This window comes from Amblyomma maculatum, chromosome 6 (genome assembly GCF_055883805.1).
Source record: "Amblyomma maculatum isolate TAMU_Amacu chromosome 6, ASM5588380v1, whole genome shotgun sequence".
In the NCBI taxonomy this organism is placed as follows: Eukaryota; Metazoa; Arthropoda; class Arachnida; order Ixodida; family Ixodidae; genus Amblyomma; species Amblyomma maculatum.
In genome coordinates this window covers 69,468,291-69,480,557 of record NC_139349.1, presented here as the reverse complement: position 1 = coordinate 69,480,557, position 12,267 = coordinate 69,468,291, and the positions used below count along the sequence as shown (strand labels likewise).

General features: G+C 50.4%; 1 protein-coding gene across 1 annotated transcript; it reads left to right on the top strand.

Moving 5' to 3' along the window:
* The first annotated feature begins 2,534 nt into the window (after positions 1 to 2,534).
* LOC146185975 (uncharacterized) lies at positions 2,535 to 4,695 on the top strand. The gene is made up of 3 exons (XM_084607957.1): positions 2,535 to 2,703; positions 3,200 to 3,399; positions 4,255 to 4,695. Exons 1-3 carry the CDS (start codon positions 2,535 to 2,537, stop codon positions 4,693 to 4,695), a joined length of 810 nt encoding a protein of 269 aa, XP_084464083.1.
* The last annotated feature ends 7,572 nt before the right edge of the window (positions 4,696 to 12,267 follow it).

Below are 12,267 nucleotides of genomic sequence, written 5' to 3'. Positions count from 1 at the left end.
TAATAATGGGAGAGAAACAGGAGTCGTAGTGAAGGGCTACGGAGTAATTTCGACCACCTGAGGATGTTTAACTTGCGCTGACATTGCACAGCACACGGACGCCTCTTTGCGATGACATCTGGTTCGTTGCGGGCTTTCTCGCATTTATTTTGCTTTTTGTAGGTAGTATCGAGAGTTTCACATCAAGAGATATCTGGCGTCACGCCAAGCGAGATGTGGAAATTATATAAATCGATCCCGCGGTAATGAAATTTGCTCAACCGGTGGCAAAAGTGGGCGTCGTCGAACTTGGGCCCCACGTGTCGCGAAGTGAGCACGTGTATGCGCCACGAAGGGGGGTTATTTTTTTAAACGTGACGCTCTACCCAGTGAAACAGTATTGTACGTACACGGGCTTTTTACAAAGCCCTCAGCAGGCGGTGTTCAAATCACACCTGTGCCGAACATTTCGAGGCAACAAACTCTGAACAGCGATGAGGCAGTGGGGTTGGCAGAGCACCGCAGATATCAGGAGCATGATGGATGTATAGAGGTTTCTTCGCGTTGCGCAACTGTGGAAAGTGCAGATGAGTGATTTGCAAAACGTCCCGCTCGAATGTAGTAGGTCCTTGCTGCTACACGACCTTCGCACGCTTCTAAGTTACTTGTGGTTAAAAGGGGAGCGGCAGCGAAGGCGCCTCATAGTTCCGAGATGGTTTGCGTAGATAATCCCCACATATTACCTATTAGTGTTTAGCAATGCGTTCTAAATAGTGTCCGCGCTGCCGCCGATCATTTCGAACGTAGCACCGGCGCCTTTCTCCCTCTCTCGAATGAGCCATGCATGTACTTTTCTATCATTTCCAGGGCAACCACCGCGCACGTGCTATCATAGACTCTACGAACACGCTGCTTTCATAAGAAGCAAGGAATTGTTCTGGCCAAGCACAAGATCTTGCATCTCAACTGCATCGCAATCTCCATCTTCTGGGGAGCGGTTTTTTTGAAGTTCATAAATTTCAGCGCAGTGGTTACCTCTCTCAAAACAGGGCGCAAATGCAGCTGCCACAGTCTGCATCTGGCTCCTCGTGAGATGCAGTGGATCTGGCTCGCGCGGAGCACAGGAGCGGCGCCCGAGGCGGCTTCTCTTTGCAGTGTAGAGTGAAGCGGAAAGGCGGCGGAAGGTCAAGGAGCCGTTGCGAATGGGACGTGATCGTCGCTGGTAGCGTAGAGAGTCGTTTTCGCGCGTGCCTGCCGCGGGCGTCCTACGCAACCCGCTCCTTCCGCGCTTTCTGGCCCCTTTTTCTCCTTCGCTATTTTTTGCTTTTACGGGCCACCCGTTCGCCCGCATGTGCCTCTCCCCCTGTTCGGCCGCAGCAGTGCGCTCGCCTGCACGACGGAAAGCGAAATGCACTCGTCTCGTCCCACGCGTCATTCGCTGCCGTCCGCTTTCGGGCTGCACTTTTCCCGCGCACACACCTTGCAGGGTGGTCCGGGCCCACCTGCTCGCTCTCGCCTACGATGGCTTGGAGTCTTCTTCATGTCGTTAGTGTGCGGAAATTGTGGAGTGGTGACCGTGGACCGAAAGTTTCTTGCGCTGGCATTTGTGTATACTTCGCTCTCATTCACTTGCAGCCGCCGAGCAAAATTGGTTCGGACTTGCCACCTCGAGCTTACTGGCGGTGAAAACTCCATAACCACTGAGAAACATCGGCGAGTCGCCATGCTGCCTTATCTTTCATCTCTAGGCTGTCATCGATGAGAGCAAGCGTCCATACGATGTTCACGGGTCACTTGTCAACCGCACTGCTCAATGGTTTGCCTTTCCAAAAAGGAAAAAAAAAAAAAAAAAGTACTTCTTCAGGGCTGTAATACTTTACTTCTGTGAAGAAGAAGATGGACCGCTTCGCTGGACGCTGATGAGGAAGACGAAGGTGTGGAATTGCCATCGCGCAGATCGTGTTGGTCTTGATCGCCCCGCTTCCCCGTCGACCTCGACGCCGTCCTGAACGTCCTTCTTCTACACTTCCCTTGTCAGTTCGCGCCCGTGGAACGTGACTCCTAAAGCCGGAGTCACACTGCGGAAACACAACAACGACATCAACCGAACAAGTTCGCCAAACAAGCCGCCAACAAGTTTCCGAACCAACTTGTTCCCCAACAGCATGTCACACTGCGCGAACAGCCGGAAAGCCGAACAGGTTGCTGTAGTGTTGCCTCGGTGTGACAGTGTTCAACCGAACAAGTTCGCCAAACAAGCCGCCAACAAGTTTTCGAACCAACTTGTTCTCCAACAGCATGTCACACCGCACGAACAACCGGGAAACCGAACACGTTGCTGCAGTGTTGCCTCGGTTTGACAGTGTTCGGCAACCAAAACAAGCAGGAAACAGTGTCCGTCAACGCTGTTTGGCCTGTTCGCCGGCCGGGCGAATTTCCGGGCGACAAAAGAGCAACTTAGGTGAGCCCCATGGCAATCGAGATCATCCCATTGTATTGTCGTTTGGCTGCGTTGGCTAGACCGCAGTCTGCTGTAGTTCGCGATTCGCATCAAGATGCCTTCTAACTCGCCGTACTTCACGTTAGCCAATGAAAAAGATCTTATAGCCATGGTCGAAGAGCGGCGCTATTTATGGGATGTAGTAGATAACAGGTATCACCGCCGTGACCTAAAGGAGAAGGCCTACGACGAGATCGCAGCAGCGCTGGGACCTGATTTCACAGGTGGGCATGCATGTTCAGTGTGCTTTTTTACCGCTTTTCGCAATTGTAACGCGATTAACTCGCTCTACCACGCGTTAAAATTCCTACCGGGAGACAGTGAGATAGATGAGCGCGGGAGGCTTGCTTGTGCCGCGGCCGGTCTCGAGGAAAGCGCGCGCGTCGCCACTTTGCCACTGATCGCGGTGTCACAGCTACCTGTCACGAAACGGTCAAGTTTCACTGAAATGCATGTTGAGCGTTGCTTCTTTTATCGCTCTTTCGCACTTATAACCCGACTAACCACCTCTACCACGCGTAAACATTTCTACGCGGAGACTGTGAGGTAGGCGCAAGAGGCTTTATATGCCGCGGCCGGTCTCGAGGAAAGCGCGCGCTGCTGTTTTGCCACTGATCGCAGTAGCTACAGCTAGCTCTAAAGAACAAATGGTCAGGCTAAATAAAGCAGCTATTCGCACCCTTCATCATTAGGTAAAGCTGTGTCTTGTCTTTTGTGCAGCGGCGGACGTCAAGGCACGATTTTCCAATCTGCGATCGCAGTTTCAACGGGAGACAAGAAAAGTGAAGGCCTCGCAAAAGTCTGGGGCCGGTTCCGAAGACTTGTACGTGCCACGCTGGGCACACTACGATGATCTTCTTTTTCTACTCAGTGGAAGCCCACAGAGCGACAGCCGTTCTAATTATAAGGAGTCTCCAAATGTAAGTAACTTCAAATACATACTTCCTATAATTATACTCCTGTTATGATGAAGCAGTGCTGCATTAAAATACAGTGTAAGAAACAACTCCTGTAAATATAAATTGCTACAGTTTGCACAGTATGCATTGTTAGAAAAAAAAAAGGGAAATATGGAAAGGAAACACTCAGCGCACATTAAAGAAAAAAAAACGTATAAAGTTACAAAACGATAACTCGATTACAAATTCACTCTTCGTCGCGCACTTTCATATATTTCCTTCGTTGAGCGTCAGCTCTTGTTGACGCAGCACAGCGCACTACCGTTCGGACTTCGGAGTCCCGACTCCCGTGCTCGCACCACCACCACTCTCTTGCAGTATTCGCTGCGCACTAGACCCATTCAAAACGAAGTATGAGGTAAACACGGACGTCATGGCGCCACACACCGCGGCGTCGACCCATCGGAGACACGCTGCAGGCGGGGGTTGTCGGTTTACATGATCCAAGATGCAGTCACGGGATGCTCACATTAAACACAGACGGCACGACGACGCCAGCCACCGCGGCGTCGATTAGTCGGAGGCACGCTGCAGGGGGGGGGGGGGGGGGGGGGGGGGGGGTTGTCGGTTTACATGGTCCCAGACGCATTCTCGTCGGAGGCACGTTGCAGGTGTGGCAGTTGTCGGTTTACATGGTTCCAGACGAGTGTGCTTCAAGGTTCACACAGCCGCCTCCCGGGCGGGAATTCCCGGCGCATTGAGTCAGCCGATCTTACAGTCGAACAAATGTAAACTCTGCCAAGCAGCACTGTTGTTTTTTGTGAACCAAAATATATCTAATTACGCACAATTGCAGAAAACCCCTTGCTTTTTCAGGTGGAGCTGCAGAGCCAGACTGACTGTTCGCCTATTGAGTGCAATGAAGATACTTTGCAAGACGGAGGAAATATAAACACGCCAACACCAAACCTCTTGGATCTGGATAATCCACAACCTTCTTGTAGCAGTGCCGATGCCGGTGCCAGCAGCAATGTTCGTAAAAGCCAGGGAATAAAGCGGAAGCCGGCAGAAACCGTCCCCAGCCCAAAAAGGCAGCTGCTGGAATCAGCTGTACAAGTTTTAAACAGATCATGCAGCCGGCCACGAAGGGACCGAGATGAATGTGACGATTTTGGGGTCAGTGTGGCCAACGCTCTCCGACAAATACCTCAAGGCCAACACAGGCAGATGGCCAGCCTCCTGGCATACGAGGCTGTCGTGAAGTACCACATGAACCTCAATCTTACAGAGGTAGAAGTAATCCCGCAATCAGAATAATCAGAAAGACCATCTCGCATAATAATTGTCTTTTATAGCTTAAACAGCTTTTCTACATTTGATTGGCACTTTTTAGCTTCATTGCTTCCTTCACTCTTTTTATAAACAGCCTGTACCAAGTGTTTGTTGATGATTGTTTTCTTTATTCCTTGTGCTGCTCAAATACTTGCTGCTTGTGTGTCATGATGTAAGGATGCTTGTACCCACTCCTGCCTTGGCCGCTAATGGGCAGCCGGCAGTATTTGAAAAAATAAATGAATAAAATGTTTCAGAAAAGTGATCTGGTGTAACTTTTTATTTAAACATAATGCATGATGAACATGGTCAAAGCTGGAGGCCTCACAAGCATAAGTGGGAATGAAACTGTACAGGCCTGTTGACTGGCGCCAACTGTTTATGCAACAACACGCCACTGCCAGCTCACTTGTCCTTCATTGACAAAATACTCCGTGTACAGGCTGCGGACTGCTTTGGCGTCAGCACTGCTGTTTGCCCCAAGTCTCCGGAACTGCTTCATAGCTCCATTTGGGCTTACACCTTCTCTCCATGAGCCAGGATGCACATTTCCTGTAATTTAGAGTTTCAATTGAATTTGTCAAAATATTACAAATTAGATCAGGGCAGTAGATGCAAACCCCCGTGATTGTTTTTTGTTGTGTTTTATGACACATAGGTGAACTCAGGCCATCATTCGCCAAAAGCAAGGATTAAAATCTCCACTCAGCTAAAAGGCTTTAAAGATCATTACAAGTTGTATAGCTTATTTGAAAGCTTTGCTGCTTTTAGGAACTAAAATATGCAGAGAATGTCAATGGGTGACTTTCATTTATCTTTAGAGCTAAGAATATGCTATCGCATGGAAAGACTTCTTTAGGTACATTACAATTAATAAAAGTAAAGTAGGCGCTTGCAAGTTTAACGTGGCAGTCAAGCTCCACTCACCAGTCAAGATGTCCTCAACATCCAAGCTCTCTGTGGGGGAATAAAGAAGTTGTGTTGTCTTTCTTGACCTCAAGAAGTTGTGGAGCGCTAGAGTTGCAAACACGACATCAATCGCTCGTTCGGGCTCGTGGCGCAGTGGCGTTCGGAACACTTGCCAGCGATTTGCCAGTATGCCAAACGCATTCTCAGCTGTGCGCCTGGCACGCGAGAGTCTGAAAAATTTGAAAAGCAAGTAGTTGGAGGATTAATGTTAAAGATACAAGATTGCGTGCTGATGGCTGTGTAATGAAGTTTCCAATTCAAGTCTTCCTTACAAAATTGACTGCGTGAAGTTCGTGCTGTTTACTTCAGTAAACTGAGCAAATAAATGTCTTACAAAAAAGACACTATGTTATTTACAGCCTGTCCAACCTATCAAATAGTGGCACACCAAATTGTTCACTGGTTGTTCTGATATTGTTGACTGAGGAGTCATATTTAATTTATTGACTTAACACAGAATGTGCTTGTACCCTTCATAGCGTAGGTGATAAGAACATGCTAGCAGATGACAGTGAGTGATTTGTTTTGTGTACCTGTAGTTGAAGATCCGTTTCTCTCTGCTCAATTCTGTAACGGGATATGGCCTCATCAAATAAGTCTTTAGGCCAAAGCCTTCATCCCCTACAATTACATAGGGTGATACTTTATCTGAAAGGGGCAGGATTGCTGGTTTTGGAAGCATTGGTGGAAGGCTCTCCAGGTCTTTCTTCAATTGACAATCATCCCAAACTCCACTGTCATTCAACCTTCCATTTTTTCCAACATCCACAAACACAAAGTTGAGCTCAGCGTCAACTAGGGCCATTAGCACGATGCTAAAAAATCCTTTGTAGTTTCTGTACTTGGCACCGGAGTTTGCAGGCGGCATCACTGAAACGTGCTTTCCGTCCAATGCTCCTACACAGTTGGGAAACTGCCATAGGTCTTGAAAGCTTTGAGCAATAGCTCTCCATTGAGCGTGACTGCTGGGCACCTGTAATGAACCATTTGTTATGATAAACATTAAAGCTACATAGCTCTCACAGCAATGCAGCTATGTATTCACTTCAGAAAGAGCTTTGGCCTGTACATTTTACTTCTGCATGTTTTGTTCCTGTGATGCTACAACATGAATCCTTTTACAACTTGCTCTAATTTCCACCTTTGTGTGTCAACTTTTCTCACCTTCAAAAAATCTTCTTTCAGGGTGACATAAATTGCTTTACATACTTCCCATATGATCCCAGAAATTGTATTGCTCTTTCTTCTAAACAGCCACTGGAGAGACACTTGGCTGTCCCCTGAAAATTGAGATTAAACACAAGTTCCATTTCAGAACGTTGCATGCACCACCACTGCCGGCGCCGACACACATGAAACGCATTCTAGAGCTGTAATTTGGAGCACGTTTATTCAGCGTCTTCTGCGCTTCGAATATTATTTGTACAAGTGGTTTTCTTCCATTCATAAGCTCATGTGCCACTTAATTCGATCCCAAAATAACTTTTGGTTGTTCGCAAAGAAGAAATCAAGTTATTTAACGCGCCGCGAGCGTCTTGCTCTCTGAGAACAAACAGCAAATTAACTCGGAGATATCGCACTCATCGCATTCAGTCAAGGAATAACATAAGATCATGCGACATTTGCGAAACTCACCCGTTGCAAGATATCGTAAAGTGACAGCCAGTCGCTCGCCAGCAGGGATGCACAGCCGGAAGTTCGTGTCTTTCTTTTCAATCAGTGGCTGCACTCTTCCAAGCAACTCTTCGAAAGCGCCGGTATCCATTCGAATCCAGCGCCGGTAGGCATCGCCATCTTGAAGTGCCAGCTCCCGCATAAGATTTTCGTACGCGCCTTGTTGAGGCGCTTTCTGCAACCACTCGCTCACCCACTTAGATCGGGGCTTTTTCTGTGGTGACTTATCCACTGAATCAACAGCGTACAAAAGGATCAAAGCAGCAGCTGCAGCAACTGAGGTTTCACTGTCGTCTTCCATCGCGTGATCTCCGCTACAGGGCAACACTCCGAAATGCTCTTGCAGCGCTCGCAGCGCCACTTCGGTTTGCTAGAAAAAAAAACTTCTGCCCTCCACATTTAAAACCTCCCAGAAGAACAAGTTCGAAGTAGCTAAAAAAAGCTAAATTCTAGCGAGAAGAGCGGCATCTGGAAGCAGAGTCGCAACGAGCAACAAGTTTTCTCGGTGTGACACGGTGTCGCCCGACTGTGGGAGAACAAGTTCGCGGCAGCTGTTGGCGGGCGACAAAGACATGTTTCCGAATAGTTCGTGTTGGCGCGATGTGACAGGGTAGCCAACACTACGCGAACACGCTGTTGACGGACCGAGTTGACCAACTGTTTCCGCAGTGTGACTCCGCCTTAAAGCAACCCAGGCTGCGAAGTATGTTCGGCGGATACCTGTAGGCACATTCAGCGCCGTTACAACGTGTCTGGGCAACAATGTCCGCGGAGTAGATAGTTTTTGGACTGGTTGCATTTCTGCAAGTATCGCGTTCAACAAGGGTGATTCTCATGTTAAATAGCAGAAAGACAATTCCACACTCTTTCCACGCTCGAGGTGCAGGCACGGCTGTTTCATGCATATGAGGGCTCACTTTCAGCTGAAATACATTTGGTTTGGTTTGATTTACGGGGTTTAGAGTCCCAAAGGGACTCAGGCTGTGAGAGACGGCGTGACTCCGGAAATTTCGAACACTGGGCTTCTTAACGTGCAACTGATAATGCACAGCACGCAGGCACTTTGCTTTTCGCCTTCAACGAAAAGCAGTCGCCGCGGCCGGCCGGGATTCGATCCCGCATCCTTGGGCACGGTAGTCGAGTGCCCTAACCACTGCACCACACCGGCGGGGTGGCGCAGGTCATAACATATGATATCTGTGTGCTCCTATAATGCGTTTTTATTGCGATACCTCCCCAAGTTTCAAGCCGTCGCGTGGTCCCGGCGTAGGCCACGCTTGACCTTGAACAGCCGAGGAGGAGGAGGAGCTGAAGAAGAAGCAGAGGAGGAAGAAGAAGACTGGTAGCTTACGCTCTCGCGTCATCCTCTTAAAGGATGAGCTTCCTCCTCATCTTCCTCCTCCTCCTCCTTAAGTGTCGCCAATAATGTAGCACCTTATACTGATAGGGCGTGATAGGGGAATAATGTAGCAGGCAAAAGAAGCTTCCCCCGTTGCTATCGCTATTCAACTAGGTTTAACCAGAGTTAAACCACAACTAATTTTTGAACTTGTTGCACTCAACGAGAAATTTTACCTTTAAGAGGAGTCATTTGCGAAGCAAGCGTCTGATGATAAATTTGCTACGACTAAAACAAGAAATTCGGCTGGAGTTAAGCCTCGGCTTTTTAGCTTGCTCCAGGGAGCGACTTTGTGTCGTGAGACAGTCGTGCGGCGGCGTGTCTGTTTGTGCCCGATCGCTGCGACCGCGATATCTGCGTGGTACGGAGTCCCCCGGCGGCGGTGGCAGTGACGCCGGATACCGATCTGGTGCGCGACGTGCCCAGGGAAAGGAAAGGGGGGGCTCTGCAACAGGAACAGGTTGGCGGCGCCGTGGTGCCGGCCGCCCCTCCGGAATCGGCACCGCGTGCACGCAGCTTGCATGCATCTGCCTGTTCGGCCGGCGGCTTGGTATGCCGCGCACGTAGCCTGATTTGCAACCTTGCACTCTTCCGACGTGCCTCTCCCCGTGTGTGCCAATGGCGCGTATTTCTCCTCCCGAAACGGGCCCGATTATGGACGTTCGAGGAGGAGGCTTACTGGGTCAAGTTCGCTGCGCTGCTTGCTTGCTCGGCGCATATGCGCGTCGTATTTCCCATCCGGCACTGCCGCTGATTCTCTCTCTCTCTCGCTTGATTCCTTTTTATAAGAGTGTCCCGTGATCGTCACCCGCTTCTTTTGCAACACTTATCATGTATTTACTTTCTTTCCTGGAATAAGTTATTCACTTTGCCAAGCACGTAGACTAACTACTGGTGCTCCGAGCTGTAGCCATTTTCTCCCTCGCCCCATATTTCCGTTCTCTCTGTGGTGTCTTTTGCCTTATTGCCTCGACATTCTGCTTGGGAATTTTGTGAAAGTCCGCTGAACGTGCGTACGCTCTGACGTTGCTTTCCGACGTCGCTCTACGGAGGCTTCCTCGAAGGTTGAGTGTTGCTCCTCTTGTTCCGCTTTAATTGAACTAGCGTTGTGAGCACTAAACTATGGCACACGGCGCCGCTGATGTTCACCGCCAGAAAGCTGTTTTCTCCTAGAAATTTCTCTTTGTAATTAATATGCTACCGCTTAAGGCGAATTCGAAATACCGAAAATGTTGGGAATCAGAGCGAGCACATTTGAGGTAGTGTATGTAGAACTGAAGTTTGGGGGGGGGGGGGGGTGGCTGCAAGGGTACGATTTCGACGTGCATAATAGCAAACCTCAAGTCCGTCAAGTGAAACAGCAGGGAGCTTAGCACAAAAAAAAAAAGAAAATAAAAAGAAAGGGGCGTCGTTTTGCCTTTTCAGTTACAGTGGCGATCATATAGTTCATCATCATCATCAGCAGCAGCCTGACTATACCCACTGCAGGGCGAAGGCCTCTCCCATATTTTTCCACTCAACCCGGTTCTGTGCTACCTGCATACACTTGACACCTGCGAACTTTGCGAACGATTACCATGCAAGGTGTCAGTGAATTCATAATCACATTGCTGCACCTAAATACAGAGCTCTTACTATTAATCCGCGGCCCTCTTTGGCCATTCGATTCGCATGTTCATCCGCGAGTTCCTATCGGCTCTGGAGTGCCTCGGCGCCGGCGTGTCGACGTTGCATGTCGCGTGTTTTAGCGCGCGCGCGCACGCATCGCGCGTTGTTCTCTCGCCCTGAACAGTGTCGGACAAACCGGAGAAGAAGGCGTCACAATTAAAAGGCTGTCTCGTCGCCCGGTGACGCTCATTAGTCGTCCCTCCCTCATTCCCTTGTGTTGCGCCGCTCGTTGCCGCCGCTCAAAGGAACGGTGACGGGTAGAGGTGTCGGACGCAACGCGCGCGCGCTCGCTCATTAGCGCAGGCGCCGCCGTTGGGCTGCGCCGCCCGCTCGGGCTTTTGTCCGCGCGCCCCCGTATCTCGCGACGACGTCTTGGAGCTGGACGAACGGCGTTGTAATTGGACGCCGCCCGCGCTCATGAATTACGCAGGCCGCCGAGCCTGGGCCCCATGCAGCATGCAGCACCGGTTTAGCCCCCCCTCCCCCTCTCTTTTGGTGGGAGCCTGTGTTCTACAACGCAGTACGCGTGTTCGCAGGCGAGGCCTACTCGCGGTTCTTTGTCGGACCCCTCGTATCGCAGCATGGGCGCACTGGCGGCAGTGGCCTGACCCGAACGCCTTTGGCGACCCGCGTTGGTGTGCAAGGAGCTGCGTGCGGCATTGTGCTCGGGCCGATTGTCTCTTGGGCCTCGTTGCTTCGGCAAACAGGCCGGGCGAGATTGTAAAAGTTATTCTCGACTGGCTGTCTTTTCTCATGTAATTTGCAGCGCGTGATGCTGCCCGTCGACTATATTAGGACCGAACGAGACTCGGGGGGCTCGGACAGCGTGTTCCCAGCTTAGGCGTCGTCCCGTGAATATAGGCTCTTATACTTGTCTTGCTTTGCTTCTCTCGTCTTTGCGTAGCTTGCCTTGTTCACAGGGTAGGGTAGCGAGGCTTGTCACGCACGTGCTCTAGCATGCGCGATGCCTTGTTCAAGATGTGTCTTGGTGGGCGTGCTCGATCGCTGCCGTGTAAGCGGCTCGGACATCGTTCGAGCGGTTATATCGCACCGCTTCATCTAACAGAGAAACTGTTTTCTCTGTATATTTTGTTAATGACTTCCTTTGGAGTATCGCGCGCGGTCACTGACATAGCCTATGTATGCCATGCTGGGGGAGTTCGGGTCTGAGTGAAGACAATCTTCTATGTCGTTTTGAGGCAGTTTAGTGCCCAAAATATACGCGCTATAGTGAAGCGCTGTCGTCTGAGCAATACATCTTATGACCAGTTTAATATCATTTTAAAGCTCCTCGCTATCTCGCGTTCCGTCTGATGCACGCTCACATGATTTCTGCTTTCTAAAGTCGCCCGCCGCTTAATGAAGGTAACGATCGTCCCGGCAGGGATGATACAGCTGGGTAAAGCTGCCGAAGGGAGCGGATTTGTATGGACATGGAAGCGTCTGGGAAGTAAACGATGCCTGTGTGTTTTCATTTATGCTGTGTGTAGCAAGCCCAGTGCATGAACTCGGTTGCCACGGCCGTACTTGTATTGGGCGGTATGTGCTGCACGCTGGCCCCTTCGCGACTTCGCAACTGTGTGGGGTTAGCATACGAGGAAGGGTACGTGAAACGTCTGGAACATTATGTTTCATGAGAGGGGGGGGGGGGGGGGGCACTGCTATGGCCGATCGTACGTCTGTGGCACTGCGCTACGACGCGCAGCGTTCGCCCACCTGCATCGCGTCAGCCGTGAAAGATCGCCGCACAGAATCGAGCAACGGGCATTCGTTCGGGCCGAGCCTTGCGCCTGTAGCCCGCACCGTGCGCGATGGGTGCGCGGGGCACGAGTGGGAGGACGGGGCGG

Excerpts from the sequence above, each read along its gene's own strand:
- LOC146185975 (XM_084607957.1), top strand. The coding sequence starts at position 2,535 with ATGCCTTCTAACTCGCCGTACTTCACGTTAGCCAATGAAAAAGATCTT. Across the intron at positions 2,704-3,199 it reads GCTGGGACCTGATTTCACAG|CGGCGGACGTCAAGGCACGA; the intron begins GTGGGCATGCAT and ends TCTTTTGTGCAG. Across the intron at positions 3,400-4,254 it reads ATTATAAGGAGTCTCCAAAT|GTGGAGCTGCAGAGCCAGAC; the intron begins GTAAGTAACTTC and ends TTGCTTTTTCAG.